The following is a 20,728-nucleotide window of genomic DNA, read 5'->3' on the forward strand; positions in this document are numbered from 1 at the left end:
AAAACACTGCGCTGAAAAGACTACTTTCACTTCATAGGAAGACATGAATCCCTACTGGTTCCTGTAGAACATTTCAGAATGAAGCTCTAATATCATTAATATCCAGTAAGAAGTTCTAATATCATTAATATCCAGTAAGAAGTTCTAATAACATTAATATCCAGTATGAAGCTCTAATAACATTAATATCCAGTATGAAGCTCTAATAACATTAATATCCAGTATGAAGTTCTAATAACATTAATATCCAGTATGAAGCTCTAACATTAATATCCAGTATGAAGCTCTAATATCATTAATATCCAGTATGATAGTCTAATAACAGTAATATCCAGTATGAAGTTCTAATAACATTAATATCCAGTATGAAGCTCTAATAAGTATGAAGCTCTAACAGCACTAATATCCAATATGAAGCTCTAATAACATTAATATCCAGTATGAATTTCTAATATCATTAATATCCAGTATAAAGCTCTAATAACATTAATATCCAGTATGAAGCTCTAATATCATTAATATCCAGTATGAAGCTCTAATAACATTAATATCCAGTATGAAGCTCTAATATCATTAATATCCAGTATGAATTTCTAATATCATTAATATCCAGTATGAAGCTCTAATAACATTAATATCCAGTATGAAGTTCTAATAACATTAATATCCAGTATGAATGTGAGTGAGTGAATATTAATATGGGGATGTTTGCTGATGATGGTTTGTTGTTGTGATGAACTGTGCTGTTCAATAATCACCTAAAAAACACTGAAACTTACCTTTAAACATTTCAGTGCCAAGCAAGCCTGTCTCTGCAGCTGGGTGTCATTCTCTCTCAACAGCCACGTATAGTGAACCAACGCCTGTAAAGGTCAGTACATCAGTGGTCAGTGTTCTAAAGCCGAAGTCAAGCGCCCTGAGTGAACCCCTCCCTCTATAGGCCTGCCCCACAAAACATTCAGATTCTTTTATTAAAAATAAAAATAAGCAGAGAACTACACCAATTCAAAATTACACACAGAATCAAGACTCATACGTACTCGGAAGAATCAAGAAGGACGGTAGAAACAAAATCCAGTATATGTCATCGCTGTGCTGCAAAATCCTTGTATCTGCATTTCTACTGTTTTCCACGTTTTCCACAGAATTTCATGATCAGGACCAATAGAAAAGCTCCAAAATGACTCTGAATATTTTATTTTTTCCATTGAAAGTGTTTTCTTCTCCTGTAAAGCTGCGTTTTTTGGCTTTTTTATGTGACATTAACATAAGAAAATTAAATTATGACATATTTAGCCTGTTGCTAATATCTCCCAGTATTGTTTTGATGGAATATCATCAATTATATCATCCTGCCCTCCTCCTTGTCTCGTACTTCCCAGTGGGAGACTTTCCCAGGCAGTAGCCCAAGCCTGGACTGGTCAGTAGGAAGTTCCGGAAGTTCCCTGTTTGGCCGGTCGTGTGAGGGCTGGCCTTTTTCCCCCAACCACAGCATTAAATAACCTATATCTAGCACTCATTAAAAGTATCTAGCACTCATTAAAAGTATCTAGCACTCATTAAAAGTATCTGTCACATGTTAAAAGTATCTAGCACTCGTTAAAAGTATCTAGCACTTGTTAAAAGTGTCTAGCACTCATTAAAAGTATCTAGCACTCATTTAAAGTATCTAGCACTCATTAAAAGTATCTGTCACATGTTAAAAGTATCTAGCACTCGTTAAAAGTATCTAGCACTTGTTAAAAGTGTCTAGCACTCATTAAAAGTGTCTAGCACTCATTAAAAGTATCTAGCACTCATTAAAAGTGTCTAGCACTCGTTAAAAGTGTCTAGCACTCGTTAAAAGTATCTAGCACTCATTAAAAGTATCTAGCACTCGTTAAAAGTGTCTAGCACTCGTTAAAAGTGTCTAGCAAAAGTATCTAGGCTTCACTGGTGGATGCCGCAAAGTATGCTCAGATACCAGAGCATTCTGCAGGTGATGATGAGAAACACCCCCCCCGGGAAAGATGGCTCTGCCCATGCCGCTCATTCCTAAATCCAACCCTGGGAACCTACAGAGGCTTTGGGGTAGATGATTCATTCATTACCTTTGACCTGAAGGACCTGAAGCCTGAGGCCCTGCAGAGACAGGACGTGGCCGTCGCCGCAACCTTGTGATTGGCATCTGTCAGTAGCTTGGCCAGGAGCTGTAGGGTTCGGCCCATTGGCTGCAGCTCCGAGATCTTCCTCCCTTTCAGCTTCTTCAGAGCCCGCCTCCTTTTGGGGCTCTCGAGGCAGGACAGCAAGTAAACTGGGAATAGACACACACACACACACATCCGTCCTTAACATTAACCAATGATCCAGACCAGAAGAACCACTTAATCGAGTGAACAGTGAAGGAAGATGCTAAAACTGTGTCTCTTGGTCCCTTTTTTACAGCCTGTTTACCACCCTGTTATTTAACCTCAGAATTAAACTCTTATGTTTTGGAGAACTTGGTTATTGGTTAAGGTCCCAGGCAACAACCCCAGAACCCTGTTATTATAACATAGTAATAAACACTGTAATGATTCCTGAGGCTTACTGCAAAGCTCTTAGAGAAATGTGCTTTACGCAAGCTGAAGATATTATAGTCAGTTAGCTTTTGGCCCTGCCCCCACTCACTTCCCCGGGTCCAAAAGTCTTACCAGTAAATAAAAATAGCCAATCTTCGAGTTAAGCTCCAGTCTGGATCAGCTAAAGTACGGACCCCCATTTGCCTGCCTGGCTTTCGGTTCAGTTCTTGACATGCCGAGTTCACGCTCCTCTTCTGCGGTCCTCTTCTCTGTTTCATAAGCTTTGACTAGAGCCTCTTTAGTGGGCGGGGTTTATATACGTAATCAAGACTGTGATGTAACAGTTTTGGGGGTTCGGAATTGGCCTGTTTTACTGCTCTGTTCTTCAGTTCTGCTGGATGTACAGCAGTTTCTCACTCACATGCCTGAACTCTCACTATTCAACCACATGGCTTGATGTTCTCGAGACCCTCACTAATTGGTCAATCCTCTGCCTTAATGCTTTGCTGCATTTACTGAAGGCACCGTGCCGCTATGTTCACTCACCTTCTCTGGAGAGGTGAGAGATGTGCTCTCCGAAGTCGGTCAGCGTCCAGCGGCTGAGGTAGACCTGTAGCTGAAACACACTCACTCTCTCCAACGCACTCAATGCCAGTGGCACCATCCTGCAGCTGGACTGGACCTGCAGCAACAGCTGACTGAAGACTGCTGGAGGAAACACAGGCTGGTTAGTCTGAAACAAACACCTTGCAGAATACAGACCCAACCTGACCTTACTGAAGGACGGATAGCATGGAACTCATTTACATATCTCCACCTATTCAGCCTACCACTGTTTAGCCCCACCCACTCACACTGCAGCTCTCAGGAGCGTTAGAATGAGACACAGTACCGGACAGCCTATCAAAACCGAGCTCATTTACATATCCAGTGCTTGTGAACTATGGCTGTTTCTGGGATGTAAAACCACTCAGACATCACAACTGGAGCTCAGTTTTGTTTTTAAGGTTCCGGGTTTAAAGAACAGGAGAACCTGTGTCAGTCTGGCCCGGCAGCTTGGCTTTCACTTTGTGGATGAAGCGCTTGCGCAGGGTCCTGAGGAACGAGTCAGCGGTGCAGCAGAAAGCCGAGTCACTCCCGCAGCACTCCTCCCAAAACCTCTGAACGTTCCTCAGCTTTGGAACTCCAGACAACACTGCGAGAAAGTCAGGTGAGAACATTGTGAGCCTGCGGTATTTACACTGTGTCCATTTAGACAGATTACAGGAAGAACTTCGTAAACACTGATGTTTCTTCCTAAATACTGAGTTTTCTTATTTTAGATGTTCCCTCAAGTACAAAACTGCATTTCCATCCAGACGCATCACCGTATGATCCTGCATTACTCTGAGTACCCAGAATAGCCATTACCCTCAGTGATACGCTACACCAGCTGAAATACGATCACTCATCTGAGACTCTATGAGCCAATTGATCATCGGATGCAATCTGTCAATGCTTCAGGAGGAAGCGCGCTGGCAAAATTACAGCTGACCTCTCTCATCGTGGTACATCACCTCTTCCGGACACTTCCTATAAACCTAATTTATAAACTTAATCTATAACCCTAATCTATAAACCTAATTTATAAACCTAATCTATAAACCTAACCTATAAACCTAATCTATAAACCCTAATCTATAAACCTAACCTATAAACCCTAATCTATAAACACTAATCTATAAACCTAATCTATAAACCAAACCTATAAACCTAATCTATAAACCATAATCTATAAACACTAATCTATAAACCTAATCTATAAACCCTAATCTATAAACCTAACCTATAAACCTAACCCATAAACCTAATCTATAAACCTTAATCTATAAACCTAATCTATAAACCCTAATCTATAAACCTAACCTATAAACCTAATCTATAAACACTAATCTATAAACCTAATCTATAAACCCTAATCTATAAACCTAACCTATAAACCCTAATCTATAAACCTAACCTATAAACCCTAATCTATAAACCCTAATCTATAAACACTAATCTATAAACCTAATCTACAGTATAAACCCTAATCTATAAACCTAATCTATAAACCCTAATCTATAAACACTAATCTATAAACCTAATCTATAAACCTAATCTATAAACCCTAATCTATAAACACTAATCTATAAACCTAATCTATAAACCCTAATCTATAAACCCTAATCTATAAACACTAATCTATAAACCTAATCTATAAACCCTAATCTATAAACCTAACCTATAAACCTAATCTATAAACCCTAATCTATAAACCTAACCTATAAACCTAACCCATAAACCTAATCTATAAACACTAATCTATAAACCTAACCCATAAACCTAATCTATAAACCTAATCTACAGTATAAACCCTAATCTATAACTGAACTGTAGCCAACCAAGTAAAATTCCTTGTATGTGTAACAAACTTATAAAAAAAGATTCTAGTTCTGATTCTGGTTCTGATTCTGGTTCTGGTTCTGGTTCTGGTTCTGATTTCCCCTTCCCTGCATATTCACACAATTGTCTGTGTACAACTGCATTCATGTCACACACCTGTATCACACCATTCCAGACCTTATTGAGACCCATTAGGTTTGGTCCATGGGTTTCACGTTGCCCCCACACATAGATGCCCACCAGGTTCAGTCATGGGCCAAGGAGGGGTTAAACATGGGCCCCATCTGGGTTGTACACTGCATACAGGGCCTAGACGGTATGATTAAGGTGGGCTGTAAATATGTGACCTATTTGAGAAGTCCAACTGGGTCCCAATAACAAAGTCTGTACAAACCTCTCAGAGCCCATGCCCACCTGAAACCCACCTAGCCTCACGTTCAACCCATGTGAGCCCCACATGAGCTTGCTGCCTGGGTTTGAACATTAAGTATATATTCGCCAATACTGTCCTGAACTCAGTCCACCCTTAGAAAAGATAAGGATGGTGGTTAGCAGGTTTGCCTCTCAGCGCTGGGGTCTTGGGTTCAAGTCCCTATCTGGGTCTGAGTGGGTTTCCAGTCCAAACATGTGCAGATGTAGAAATTGCTCTGGTGAGTGTGTAGTATATGTGTGAGTGTGTGTCTGTATGCCCAGATTTGGATAGGCACTCTGCCCTGGGTAAACCCCCTAGTGCTCAATGCACTCCAACAAAACAAGCTGAAGAAACAAGCTGAATAAGCTGGTGTCCAAATACTTTTGTCCATGAAGTTTTTCTACATGTTCTATTAATGCTACACCATGGAGAATGTCTCCACCTTTGAGTTAGGACTGATACAGCTTTATTCTCCAGCTTCTGTGGGACATGCTTGCCAACTTCAATCAGCTACTCCTTCTTGTCTTACTTTCAGAGCCGTTGTAGGCCGCCCTGCATGCACGAGGCAGTCCTCTTTCATGAACGTCTTAGTTACGGCTTCATGCCGGATCACCTGCTCGGTTTCAGAGAGCATACCCATCAAATCTGACCCTGATCTAATCTCCGCTGTAGGAGTTCACTGCCTCTCTAGGGTGTTCGAGAAGAAGACTTGCCCCCGAGGCAGAGCCAACACCAGTCAGACACTTACGCTCGGATGCTGAGATGGCGTCAGTCTTCTGATTTATCAAAGCGTCGATTTTTTCAAGCACCTCCGTTTGACGTGACAGCTCCTCCAGAATGTCCTGCCGGACGTGCTCCGAATCAGACAGCCTCAGAGCCTGAGGAGTCATAAAACAGGGTGAGCTTCATGTTCATGAGAGGGGTTCAACACCAACCAGGGTGTTGTCCATTTTTCACTTTCATCACCTTCAAGAGCTGACCGTTCAGTGTCTTAGCACATATCTTAGATGATCAAGCGAGCATCACACTGAACACTCTCTCTCTCGACCAGTTAGGATGATTGTGACACCAAGACACTTTGGGAAATTCTGTTAACTTTGTGAACCCTGATGTTCAATGAACTGGTCAGGCTGATATTACTTAATTAATAAATAATAATAATAATAATAATAATAATAATAATAATTGTATAGCCAATATCAATAAATATAATCAAATATTGCTTTATTGTCCACCTGAATCCCTTCCCTTCTACTTAAAAACACAAATGCAGAGGGCCCCGGGTGGTCCAGAGGCCTAAGTATGTCACTGTGATCAGAGGGCCGCTGGTTCATATCCCGATCACGCTGCTAGTCATCGGCAGCCAGGGCCCCGAGAGAGCACAATTGGCCTTGCTCTCTCTAGGGTGGGTAGATGGCCCTATCCCCCCACAGTGATGGCCCTATCCCCCCACAGTGATGGCGCTAGCCGGTGCGTCTGAGCCGGGTACACAGCGCTTTCCTCCAGATGCGTTGGTTGCCTGGTGACGCTGTAGAAAAGAGGTGTGGCTGGCTGAGCATGTGTTGGAGGGGGCGTGATGGGGGGGTATACATACGGGTTGGATAATTGGCGATCTAAATTGGGGTGAAAACAGGTTAAAAAAAGACCCACAATTGTAGTATTGATATGTCCAAAAGTATCTGGACACCTGTTTCTCCAGTGGTTCCTCCAAAATCAAGAGTATTAAAAGGGAGCTTTTCCCTCATTACCCTCTTTTCTCTTCTGTATTTACACTAGATGTTGGAACATTGCTGTGAGGATGATTTGACTGCATTCAGCCCCCTGGAGCTTCAGTGAGGTCCGAAACTAATTCTGATTAGTGTTTACATGAACCAAACACCACTCTTAGAAGAGCTGTTGCCCACAGTGCAAAAAAAAAAAAAAAGGCAAGCCTTCTCACCCTCAGTAGTGCAATGCAGAGGTTGAGGTGGACCTCCAGGGCTTGGTCCAGAGTGTACTCCCCTGTGCTGAGTGGGCTCCTGTCCTCACTCCCCACTGTTTGTGCCCCCTGTCCGGTTTCCTGGCACTCTGTGGACAGGGCAGTGTCCTGAGCCATCGCTCCCTGGGTTTTCACAGTGTTCTCTTTCAGCAAACCCATCCTGGAAGAGGGAACAGCACATTAAAGGTTCCAAATAAAGTATGTGGACACCTGGTCCTCCAGCATTTCTTCTGAGGGTCAAATCAAGGGTATTAGCCGGGTGTTTGTCCACCTTTGCTGCAGTAACAGCAACTCTACTCTTCTGGGAAGACTTTACAATAGGTGTTGGGACATTGCTGTGAGAGGGATTTAATTGCATTCAGCCCCACAAGAGCATCAGTGAAGTCAGGTACTGATGTTGGATGATCAGTTCTGTCACTCCAGCTCATCCCAAAGATATTACTAACAGCACTTTATACTCTGATATATTTATATAATATCATAAAATATATTTAGATACTCTTTAATGCTTTTTACTCTAGCCCACATTTGGGATTGGGCATGGTGACCATAGGGCCGTGGGCTCATGGAGAGTCCAGTTCTGTTGGTCAGTGCTTTGCTATGGAGATATTTTACATAATAGGAGCACCCTGAGTACTTTTGGACAGATGATATATATATATATAAAACTACGTCAGTGCTATATATATATGTATATATATATATATATATATAGTCCAGTGGTCTCTCTGAGAGGATCCAGCAGCAACCATAGGGCTGCTAATTTACATATACTGCATTTAGCTGACACTCTTATCCAGAAGATACATATATTACAGGTGGGCCAATGTAGTGTCAGGAGTCTTGCCCAAGGACTCTTGCAAAGTCACCCAGACCGGGAATTGAACCCTGGTCTCCCACATGGTGTGGTAGCTCACTGTGCACCACACCAACCGCTGTTAATGTCACTGAAACAAGCAGAACAGCTACTGAGAGCAAACATGCAGACATGGAGGCATCAAAACGGCAAACTCGGCCTTCATCTGCTCATTCACCCACCCACTGTCCAACCAAACAAACCGACTAAATGTAAACCTGCAATGTTTAGATTCATCCGCTCTGAAAGGAGAGCGCACCACAATGCACATTTTAAAAGTAAGCCATGTCAGTGCAATTACACAATCTCACCAGAGGGGTCTCTAAATCCCAGAATCACCGAAACCTGCGGACTGCCGCTTTAAACAGGTTTTAAATTCACTGAATTAAACTGTAATGTAATAAACTCTTACAGCACAGATAAGCACACACTTATTGAGAAGAGATGTATTCAGTAAAATATACAGTATGATTATATACAGCATGACTGTAAACAATCAGCAGGAGTTCTGATCCACTTCTATGAGGTTTAAGCCAGTGTGTCTTCTCTTCATAACAATAAGTTGAGTAAAGGTGTGGACACTTCTTGTATTTGTAACATTTGATGAATTTTGTATTTTTAAAAATACATTTCAAATGTATTAAAATGAAATATTTAATTAACTGAACTATCCAGCCCTGCTCATATACTGCAGGTATTGATTATAATTCTTTATAAATTCATATCCAGACCAGACTGACTGATTGCCGTACAGAGGTGCATGGGTTTACATGTGGTTTGCACAGATGGACTCAGTGCCCTTGACGAAAATCAATAAACAGCACCTCCATTTTAGACCAGAAGGGGGCGCTTTAGTGCTGCGCTGCACTGCACAGTGACAAAGCAACACACCCATAACTGTAGCCAGACCAGCTGGACTGGAGTAGATCTATTTGTATCACATGATTTTTAAAAGAAGGAGAGAGACCCTTTATATGGCCTGTTGCATCAAACTGGTTAAAATGCATGTATGTGGACAAAAGTATGTGGACACCTGCTCATTCATTGTGTCTTCATTTTGTATTTGTATTGAAGAGAGTTGATTCTGCTTCTGTTGGAGTAACTGTCTCTACTGTCCAGAGAAGAAGACTTTCTACTAGATTTTGGAGGAATTGCTGTGAGGATTTGATTGCATTCAGCGACAACTGTCACAACATACAGTGAGGCGCTCCCCCTGATGTTTTGGTTCTGATCCTGGACTGTTTTACTGTTGCTCACAACCAGCAGGTGGCGCCAGCAAGCAGCATTTCAGGCTTCTAAACAGTGAATCTTTTTTTTCAATCAATCAGTTCAGCTGCTCCAATGAAGGCCTCATATCATTGTCCTTATCTTGGAGCACCTTTGGTAGGTACTGACCATCGCACACCGGGAACACCCCACCAGACCTGCCCGATGTTTTGGAGATGTTCTGACCAGACAGTCGACTAGATCAAAGTTGCTCTAGATCATCAGTGATATTCACTTCAACTGTCAGTGGTTTTAATCTTATGGCTGATTCATCTAGGGCTTACATTTTTGAGCAACTCCTGTAAATCCTTAGTACTGAACTGAGAATGATTCACTGACTCAATGAATCACTATTTGACTCACTTACTCATTCACTTAATGACTTACTACCTGGTTCACTCACTGAATCGCTATCTGACTCACTTAGGCACTCATTAAATGACTCCCTCATGCACTGACTGAGTCACTCACTCATTTACTTATACACTATATGTCCAAATGTTTGTGGACACCTCTTCTAATTCTAACAATGTTTCACCCATTGCTGACACATATGAGCAAATGCACACACACACACACAGCTTGTCTAGTCCCTGTAGAGAAGTACTGCCAATAGAATAGGACTCTCTGCAGGAGCAGATCATCATCATGAACCCATTGGCATCTTTGCAGAACCTCTATTTGAAGAGCAAATGCTCAACATGCTGAAGCTGAAGTACTTTTCCACTGCAGCTCTACAGGCCAACCATGTGGCCGTGTTTGTTTTCTCCAAGTGCTGAGAGATCTGGCGTTATCGTACACAAGCTGAAGTGTATCTGAGTTTAGTGAACACACAGACTGTATTTTTATGCCCTCTTGGCTCTCGCTGAAATGCAGCTAAATGGAAACAGATCAGATTTTGTTTTTGTCGAGCTGCATTATTTACTTACGGGATTTGGAACTCTGAAGAAATCACAGCAATGAGGTCACATAAAGCTTTGGCACACACACTGTATAAAACAGCCCGTACTGATAGGACAGCCGTCCGACGACTGGACTAAAGTCTCCTGTCCCAGAAGAATTCAGCCTCACTGGTTTTGACCTCATGGTAAAATTCTTGTCAGAAAGAATTAACTTCCACTTTGGACTCTTTAGAGAACCTTTCAATTCAACGGCTCACTTAGTAAGTGACTCGCTCTCTGATTCATTCACTGACTCACTCACTTACTGACTAACTAACTAACTGACTCACTCAATTACTCAATTATTCGCTTCATGACTTACTAACTGATTTATTAACTGGCTCACTTACTCACTCATTCTCCAAAAGACTCTCTAACCCAATGACGTAATGACTAATGCAATGACTGACTGACTGTCTGACTGACTCACTCTGAATCAATCACTCATGCTTCACTAAATAACTCACCCACTGATGCTGACTCACTCATCCCCTGACTCAGTCATTTACTGTCTTACTTACTGACTCACTCACTCACTCTTTGACACACTCACTTACTTGTTTACTAACTTACTGACTTACTGATTCACTGATTCACTGTCTTAATCACTGACTCATTTGCTCAACTCTGACCCACTATTTACATTAACTGACTTATTCACTCACTTACTCACTGACTCACTCCCCCCTTGACTTACTGATTCACTGATTCACTGACTCATTTGCTCAACTCTGACCCACTATTTACATTAACTGGCTCACTCACTCACTTACTCACTGACTTACTCATTTGTTTACTCGTTTGCTGGCTCAGTCAATCCCCGGCTCACTCACTTACGTTTAGCAAGTGGAACATTCTCCACAAGGGGGAGCACTAGCATATGTGCGAGTGTGAGATGGGATGTGCGAGTGTGAAGGAGCCTAGAGAACCTGCACACAATGTAAAGGTTCTACACCAATGCAGCTCATTCTTTAACCCAATTTAAGAACCATTAAAAAACCCTTCACAGAAGAGACGGAGCAGGTAAAGCTGCATCACACTAATCACACCTGAGACATACCTGGAGTCCCTGAGCCTGACGCTGCCCATGCAGGAGACGTCGTCTGCGATAAAGTCTGAGGACAAGAAGTCAAAGCTACCCAGCACTTCTTCTTCCTCTACAGCGAGAGTCTCTCTGGAGGAGGTCTGGAGGGGGAAGAGGTCCCTCTGAGATGGAGGTTAGGGAGCGTCAATGAGAAACAAACAGGAGATCAGTAACTGAACTGCTGTTTATACAAACACATTTCTCAAACTGGCAGGGTAGGTTTAGGGTTGGGTTTAGCGTTAGACTGAATATAATGTTGTTTTAGATTGAAATATTACAGATTAGATTTTGGGTTCAATCTAGAGAGTCAATTATAAAAAATCAGACCAGATGGACGGATGGTTGGTTGGATGGACGAATGGGTTAATGGATTGGAATAATGGACGGATGGACAGATGAATGAATAGATGAATAGATGGATGAATGGATAGTTGGATTGATTGAAGGACAAATGGGTGGATGAATGAATATGGATAGAGATATTCATCCATATCCATTAGATAGATGGATGGATAAATCAATAGATGGATGAATTAATGGATAGTTGGACTGATTGATAGATAGATGGATGGATAGCTGGATGGATGATTTGATAGTTGGATTTATTGAAGGACAAATGGATGAATGAATGAAGAGACGGCTGGATAGATAGATAGATAGATAGATAGATAGACAGATAGACAGATAGATAGATAGATAACAGATGGATGAATTGATGAATGGATGGATAGATGGATAGATGGATGGATGAATCAACAGATGGATGGGTGGCTGAATGGATAGTTGAATTGATTGATAGCTGGATGGATGGATGATGGATGTATGGATGAATTTATGAATGGACAGATGGACGGCTGGATGGATAAATGGATATATGGATTGATGAATGAATCAATGGATGTAAACTGGTTTTGAAACTGGTTCATCTTCTCATTTCTATCACTTCCAGCTTTTCTCCCAGTAAAATTCCCAGTACTTTGGCTGAAGAATGCAGACTGATTAAATGTTAACGTGACTTGTTAGCTGTAACTTAGTGACCCGTTCCCACCTCACGGATGATCTCACCTTCAGGTCCTGACTGAGTTGTTGGGTTTGCAGATCCAGACGTTTCAGCTCAGCCTCAGTGCAGCTCATCTCCTGCAACGTGGCGTCCAGTTCTGCTAGCGCCAAGCTAGCTTTCATAGCCGCTGCTTTCCTTTGGGAATACCCCACAACCCTCACTGGAACCTGGGGGTTCTCCTTCACTTCTGGCTCTACTGTGGGCTCCTCCTCCTCCACCTGGACTTCATCAGACTCCGTTCTTTCCTCTGCCTCCACTTCCAGGTTGGTGGCTGCTTCACCATTTTGTCTGAGGATATCTGGAGTGCTGTAGCGCTGGAAGAGGAAAATAGACTCACGCTTGCTGCCTCCTGGACTGGGGGAGCTGGTCTCCGGCTCTGAAGGCCATTCTCCACTCTCGTCCCCCTGTGGGTTCACAGTGGAGGGAAATCTCAGGTTATTTTCACTGACAATGTTCAAGATTCAGCCCTACAGATAGACAGTATGGACTGATGAATGGATGGACTGAGGGATGGACTGAGGGATGGACTGATGGATGGACTGATGGATGGATGGACTGAGGGATGGACTGATGGATGGACTGATAAATGGATGGACTGATGGATGGATAGATGGACTGATGGATGGACTGATGGATGGATGGACTGATGGATGGATGGATGGACTGATGGATGGATGAATGGATGGATGGACTGATGAAAGGATGGACTGATGGATGGATGGATTGATGCTGGATGGACTGATGGATGGATGGGCTGATGGATGGAAGGATGGACTGATGAATGGATGGACTGATGAAAGGATGGACTGATGGATGGGTGGATTGATGGCTGGATGGACTGATGGATGGATAGATTGACTGATGGATGGATAGATTGACTGATGGATGGATTGATGGATGGACTGATGGGTGGATTGATGGCTGAATGGACTGATGGATGGATGGATTGACTGATGGATGGATTGATGGCTGGATAGACTGATGGATGGATGGATTGATGTCTGGATGGACTGATGGATGGATGGACTGATGGATGGATGGATTGATGGCTGGATGGACTGATGGATGGATAGATTGACTGATGGATGGATGGATTGACTGATGGATGGATTGATGGATGGATGGATTGACTGATGGATGGATTGATGGATGGATGGATTGACTGATGGATGGATTGATGGATTTATGGATGGACTGATGGATGGACTGATGGATGGATTGATGGATGGACTGATGGATGGACTGATGGAGGGATGAATGGATGTCTGGATGGACAGATGGGAGGATGAATGATTTTCTGGATGTATGTCTGTAATGTATGTCTGGATGAATGTCTTGATGGATGGATGAATGGACTGGTGGCTGGATTGACTGATAGATGGATTAATGAATGGGTTGATGGATGGATGGAAGATGTATAGATGGACTGATGGATGGACTAATGGATGGATAGACTGATGGAGGGATGAATGGATGCCTGTGTGGACCGTTGATGTACTAATCTCTACCTCTCCCAGTGGTGTCTTTGGAAAGTCTTCATCCACTGACTGAGTGTCTGCAGGAGTGTCAGGAGTGACTGGGGGACAACTGGCTCTATCATAGGCCGGTGGAGTGAGTGCCTGGGCGGAGTCAGACAGGTAGCTCAGCAGGGATACACCCCTGGACTCCCGGGAGCCAATGGAGAAAGAGCCATCCACATCTTGGAGTTGCCGCATCATAGACTGCAGCACAGTGGAGACAGACAGCGTGGTGAGTGCAAGAAGTATCACTGAAATTTATGACTTTCACTGAGATCTTCCCTGCAAAGTGTCCACATATTTTATTAAACTGTATTTAATTAACACTAGATGCATTTTAATCAATTTCATAACTGTGTAAAACAAAACTGTCAGAACTTGTTAATTAATTTTTACAGTTAAAATTCTAAACAGCCAATCTTCAGAAACCAGTGCAAAACATCTCTGATTAATTGTTTTATGGGATCTTTGTGCTGAACATTAGCGAAGCATTCGAATGGAAACCCAGCTGATGAGGGTGTGACTCACTAACTCACCAAAAAGTACTTCTCAGTGAAGCTGGGGGTGTTTGGAGGGGTCCAGCTGTAGACCGATCCCTTCCTGCTGTGGACTGACTGTCGGCTAGCAGACGACATAACAGGCTTCACCTCACCGCTGTCAAAAGGGCTGCAGATACAAACAGAGAAACCGAGAAGACAGCTGAGTGGAGAAGAAGAGGAGGAAGAAGAAGAAGATGGGCAGTATGAAGATATTAATCATCATCATGACAAATTCCATCAGAAAACTGAAGAAATGCACTGATCACAATAAAGGCTGATTCAGGCCAATTAGAGAGAGCCAGCACACGGTAACGGCATTAACCTGGCATAGAAACAAACAGCTGACTGAATAGCAATGTATTATTCTGCTCAATTATTCATTTATTTTTCAACAGATTTTAAATCTATTAATGTCTCATACACTTATTATTATACACAGTTTATACTGCTATTATTATTATTATTATTATTATAATTATTAATAATAATAATAATAATGTATTTATATATTTATTTATTTATTTGTAGTAATAAGAACCATTATTTTTACTAATTAATGAATTCCTATATATATATATATATATAATTGATAAAATAATAATAAAAATACAAACTGATATATCATTGTAATTAATATGTTTTTATAATTATATCAAATTGTATATTGATATTTCTATTAATTTAATGAATTATTGTAAAAAAAAAAAAGAAAATAGTTGTAAAAAATATCTAATCTATTAGCTATTATTTGTAGTATTATTATTGCATCAATGTTTTATTATTATTATTTTTTTGTTGTTGTTCTTTTTATGGTAACTTTTTTAACCCTTGTGTAATGATGTAATGTAATGATGCGCTGTAGCACACTGGAAATGAGGACAATCCTCAACTGAGGTTGAATTAATGGTGGGCATTATCTGTCTATAAGCATCTCTGTTTAAAATGTTCGGCTTAGAATTTCCCTCCTGTTCCTTCATTAATACATTTTACAAAAGTTCAAATTAAAAGTCATCGCTCTCAGATGTCCTGCTCCTTTTAATCTGCTGCTGATTTACAAACAAAGTACAGGATAAATGAGTAAATCCTGAACATCAGTACCTATTATTTTGGCTGTATTGTCCAGCTTTAGTGGGCGTATGTAGAGGAGCTCCTTAACTTCAGCAGTCTAATGAATCTACAGTAAATAGAGGCAGACTCAGCTTATTAGCAGTAGCTCGAGGCTGCAGTCCTGACTCTCACCATTAGAAACAGAACATTACCTACGTAAACAGAGGAAGGTCCTGTGCAGCTGTGAGGTGCTGTTGCGTGTGTACGAGGGGTTGAGGGTAAATTGGGAGCACTACTATGGTTTGGAGCTGGTTTTGAATGTCACTGAATCCACCCAGAGGCCAGAGCTAATCTAAACCTGGACTTTCCTCAGTCTCTAGTTTCCTGCAGTTGAGGCGCAGTGAGGCACTGAGTCAGGGCGAGTCAGCACTGGGGAGATTTTGGGTAACTGTACTGTCTTACCCTTAACCCCAAAAAGGTCTGCACTTCGGCCCACAATTCCTCACTCCACTCCACTCCACACACTAGTATTATACTGTAGTAGATCCTGAACGATTCATAGTGGATACTGAATCATTCAGAGGGAATGCTTAATAATTCAAAGCAGATACTGAATTATTCAGAATAGTGAATGTTAAGTAATTCATACTGTATTCGAGATAATAATATCCTTAATAATAAATAAATTAATTAATTAATTAATCAAGTCTTCATAGTGAATACTTACTAATTCATAGTAGATACAATGCAGAGTGAATATTTAATAATTCACAGTGGATGTTAAGTAATTCATACTGTATTCGGGATAATTATTAGCAGATACCGAATAATGTAGAGTGGATACTAAATAATTTATTGTGAATACTAAATAATTCATCACAGATACTGAATAATTCAGAGTAGATACTAAATACTTTTAGTGGATACTGAATAATTCATCATGGATATGAAATAATGCAGAGGGAAAACCTAATAATTCACAGCGGAGGCTAAATCTTTCAGAATAGGATGCTGAATCATTCACAGTGGATGTTAAGTAATTCATACTGTACTCAGGATAATTCATAGTGGATACTGAATAATGCAGAGAGGATACTAAATAATTCATAGTGGATACTAAACAATTCAAAGTAGATACTGAATATTTTAGTGGATACTGAATACTTCATTGTGGATATTAAATAATGCGGACATTGAATAATTCACAGTGGATAGTAGGTAATTAATAGTGTATATGGAATAATTCATAGTTGATGCTGAATAATGCAGAGTGCATACTAAATCATTTATTATATTATAAAAGAAACATATTGAAACATTGGTGCTTCTTATTGTTTTTAAACTGAATAAACTGAATAAACTGAATAAAGAGTAAAGGTCCTGTCTGGCTAATAATTACAAAACTGTACAAGATTTATTAAACTTCATTAAGTTCAGGATGATCTTAAGATTAATAACTAAACATATTCACCAGCTAAAGATTTATATTAACTGATACACTATATAGACAAAAGTATTGGGACACCTGTTCATTCATTGCTTCTTCTGAAATTAAGGGTATTAAAAGAGCTGATCCTGCTTTTGTTGGAGTAACTGTCTCTACTGTCCAGAGATGAAGACTTTCTACTAGATTTTGGAGGAGGAGCATTGCTGTGAGGATTTGATTGCATTCAGTGACAAGAGCGTTACTGAGGTCAGGATGTTGGATGATGATCACCACCCCACCTCATCATCCTTAACTCCCCACCTCATCCCATCCAAAAGTACTGGATGGAGCTCCACCACCATCATTCCAGAGAACACAGTTCTTCCACTGCTCCACAGCTCCTCAATGCTGGGGGGCTTTATACCCCTCTAGCCCACGCCTGGTATTATTAGGCAGCATGGAGCCAATAGTGTGATGTTGATCTGCTCCAGAGAGTCCTATTCTATTGGCGTTACTTCTCCACAGGACTAAAGTAGCTGAATGCCTTCACTAGAAGTGGTGTCCATAAACATTTGGACATATAGACTGAAGGGCTGAGATATTCTACAGGCCTGTAAGATGTGTTTAATTTAGTGAAGCTGTAAAGAGGGGCCATGAAGCCCCTCCACCTGGCCTGGGAGAGAGAGAGAGAGAGAGAGAGGGTCTCCTGACTTTTCTTCTGTGATCAGCTGTTCTTCCACAGCTGGCATGTGTTAGCTCTGAAGTGCTTCACATACAGTGTGTGTGTGTGTGTGTGTGTGTGTGTGAGACACTAGGGATTTTCTGTGCATGTTTCTGCTCAATTACAGAATAACGGCTCTGAAATCTGCCTCAGAACACATTCCTCAGAGCGCTGATGGCCTTCTCCAGCTGTGAGACGTTCCTGAGCATTTCAGACTCTACTGCAGGATCAGGACCTTCAGCCGTGTGAACTGAGCCGCCGCCGGCAAACATGCTTCAAACACACTTTCAGAAACTGTCTTACATCAGCCGGCTACGCTGTTACGGAGCGACATAATCAGAACCACGTTTCTCCATTCGTCCACATCCATGCAGGTACTGCCCTGCTGAAAATCACCACTGAGAACCACAGCACAAACAGCACAAACTTCAGGGCTTTATTATTATAAATTATTATAAATTTTGTTTAATTCTGGGACTGATAGTTTGATATGAAAGGAGATGACCTGTTAGATATGCTCTTAAGAATGTTTATTAGTTTTGGTAAATTAGTAAATATTTATGCATTAATGTTCATTAACATAACTAGGGATGCATAAATCTTTTTTTGTTATGCTACAGATACCGATACAAGGACTTTGCTTATCGGTCGATACCCGATACCGATCCAAAACCATAGTTAAATTAATAAACTTAAGGGACTTAAAGCCTCAGGGTTGATGTAATCATCCCTTTACTAACTTTGTAAAACTAACTAAAATAAACGAACCTGATTTCTGTCTATTAGTCACTAAAATTAATACCTGTGCTGGACCTCGGCACAGTGCTGTCTGGGCTCAGGACTTTTATTCTGAATTCTGAAGTCTATGAGACTAAAGCGGCGCGAGCAGCCCCTCCGTTCTCAGTTCTCCTTACATAGAAGATGAGCTGGATTACTCGCTGATAAACATAACTGCATGCACCCTCACACACACACACACACTGCTGCAGTCCTACAACTTAGGCCCACTCGAAGCCCCCTGACCACAAAAAATCCTAACCATGGTGGACCCTTGTGTGTCTCCAGTGTCCTCTTTTTTAAAAAAACTATGTATGGTCACTTTACAATACGCATAACTTGCCCTTTGTAGTCTATAGCAGAAAAAACTGCTGAATATTAATACAGCCATTCCTGAGTCTCCTCAAAGCTGCTCAGGCTGGTTCCACTGTAACCGAGCTCATGCTAAATAAATTACAGCATCTGAAAGAACCCTGATATATGAGCATGGGTGCGCACAGCCGTCCCCGAGCAGCACAGGCGTCTCCAGCCTTTCTTATAAACATGTGTTATATGTGCGGTGGATGTGTTATAACACGCAGGTATGCGGGCCCACTTACTTCCAGACCACCTCCAGCTGTAGCTTGATGGTTCCCAGCTCTGTAATGTCAACAACCATCAGCTGCGGACGCGACATGAAGAAGTCCGCACTCTTACACGTTACCATGCCCACCAGGATGGAGCTCAGCCCCTTCACTTCTGTTACCTACAGGAGGGCACAAGATGCATGAGATTAGTGAGGGGCGAGCAAAAAGTAAACAAAGCCCATGTGTTGTTGGAGCAACGTGCAGGACGAGTGCGGTCTAATCAGGAGCATGATTAGACCCACTTTACTGCGGCACGTCCCCCAGTCAAATGTTGCAGCGCCCCACTAAAATCACAGCGGTAAAAAGTCCAGAACTATAGACACTGCATTTCCCAAAATGCCCCAGTGTCTCTCCAAAAGCTTGAGGAGTTTTCACTTTATCACTTTCAATTTAGCTGAGTCTGCAGACTATGATCAGCATAAAGTGCCTACAGCAATGTGAAGGACTAGTGGCAGCTTGACAGCTGTGATTGGCCGTTGAGGTTATTTCACAATAGTGATTCTGAATGCTCTCAAAGTTCAGATATTAGCACTGTGTTTAAATATATATATATATATATATATATATATATATATATATATATATACACACTTCAAACTCCACTATGGTGAAGACCAAAGAGCTGTTGAAGGACACCAGAAACAGAACTGTAGACCTGCACCAGGCTGGAAGACTGAATCTGCAATAGGCAGCAGCTTGGTGTGAAGAAATCTACTGTGGAGCAATAATCAGAAAATGGGAGACCTACAAGACCACTGCTAATCTCCCTCCATCAGGGGCTCCACGCAAGATCTCAGCCCGTGGGGTCAAAATGATCACAAGAATGGTGAGCAAAAATCCCAGAACCACATGGGGGGACCTAGTGAATGACCTGCAGAAAGCTGGACCAACGTTACAAAGGCTACCGTCAGTAACACACTACACCGCCAGTGACTCAGATCTTGCAGTGCCATATCATATGACACATATAGGATTAGTATATAAAGGCATTCCATATATTTTAGTATATATCAAATATCTTTATATGACTATATATATATATATATATATAGTCATATACATATATATACATATATATATTCTACTTGTGTCTCCATTTTTGCTGCCTTTCACTTTTCTATATAATGTGAATCTGGCAGTTGTTTCATGATGAATAGACCAATAGAAACGCTCTATATATATATTTAAATATATTCTTTGAAAATAATTTGCCATATATATCACATATGCTTCATCATAGGACAAATATAGGATTAGTATATAAAGGCATTCCATATATTTTAGTATATATCAAATATCTTTGTATGACCATATATCAGATTTCTCAGGATGTGTGAGAATCCGCAGAGCAGAATGTGAATGCGGGACGTTTCTGACATTGACATTAAAGGTCTAACAGCTTACTGAGGCTGTAATTTGTTGCCTACAAACATCATCATAAACTATCATGGTTAGTTTAAAGGAATACTGTGGTCAAAAATGCCGACACCAGCCAGAGTGAATAAAAAAATGAA

General features: G+C 41.3%; 1 protein-coding gene across 4 annotated transcripts in view; it reads right to left on the bottom strand.

The window, feature by feature from the left end:
* Positions 1-20,728, bottom strand: part of ripor3 (RIPOR family member 3) — a 51,045-nt gene that overhangs the window by 2,153 nt on the left and 28,164 nt on the right. The window contains exons 11-21 of one of the 4 annotated variants that reach the window (XM_072684944.1): positions 19,188-19,333; positions 14,615-14,744; positions 14,070-14,282; positions 12,567-12,965; positions 11,478-11,623; positions 7,316-7,514; positions 6,125-6,254; positions 3,574-3,735; positions 3,087-3,245; positions 2,091-2,293; positions 780-863 (exon numbers count right to left, since the gene is read on the bottom strand). In XM_072684944.1, the coding sequence (XP_072541045.1) occupies positions 780-863; positions 2,091-2,293; positions 3,087-3,245; positions 3,574-3,735; positions 6,125-6,254; positions 7,316-7,514; positions 11,478-11,623; positions 12,567-12,965; positions 14,070-14,282; positions 14,615-14,744; positions 19,188-19,333 (1,971 nt within the window). Of the gene's footprint in view, positions 1-779; positions 864-2,090; positions 2,294-3,086; positions 3,249-3,573; positions 3,736-6,124; positions 6,255-7,315; positions 7,515-11,477; positions 11,624-12,566; positions 12,966-14,069; positions 14,283-14,614; positions 14,778-19,187; positions 19,334-20,728 lie in introns of all 4 variants that reach the window. The other 3 variants (XM_072684943.1, XM_072684942.1, XM_072684941.1) reach the window with 3 other exon arrangements.

Source organism: Salminus brasiliensis, chromosome 7, assembly GCF_030463535.1.
Source record: "Salminus brasiliensis chromosome 7, fSalBra1.hap2, whole genome shotgun sequence".
In the NCBI taxonomy this organism is placed as follows: domain Eukaryota; kingdom Metazoa; phylum Chordata; class Actinopteri; order Characiformes; family Bryconidae; genus Salminus; species Salminus brasiliensis.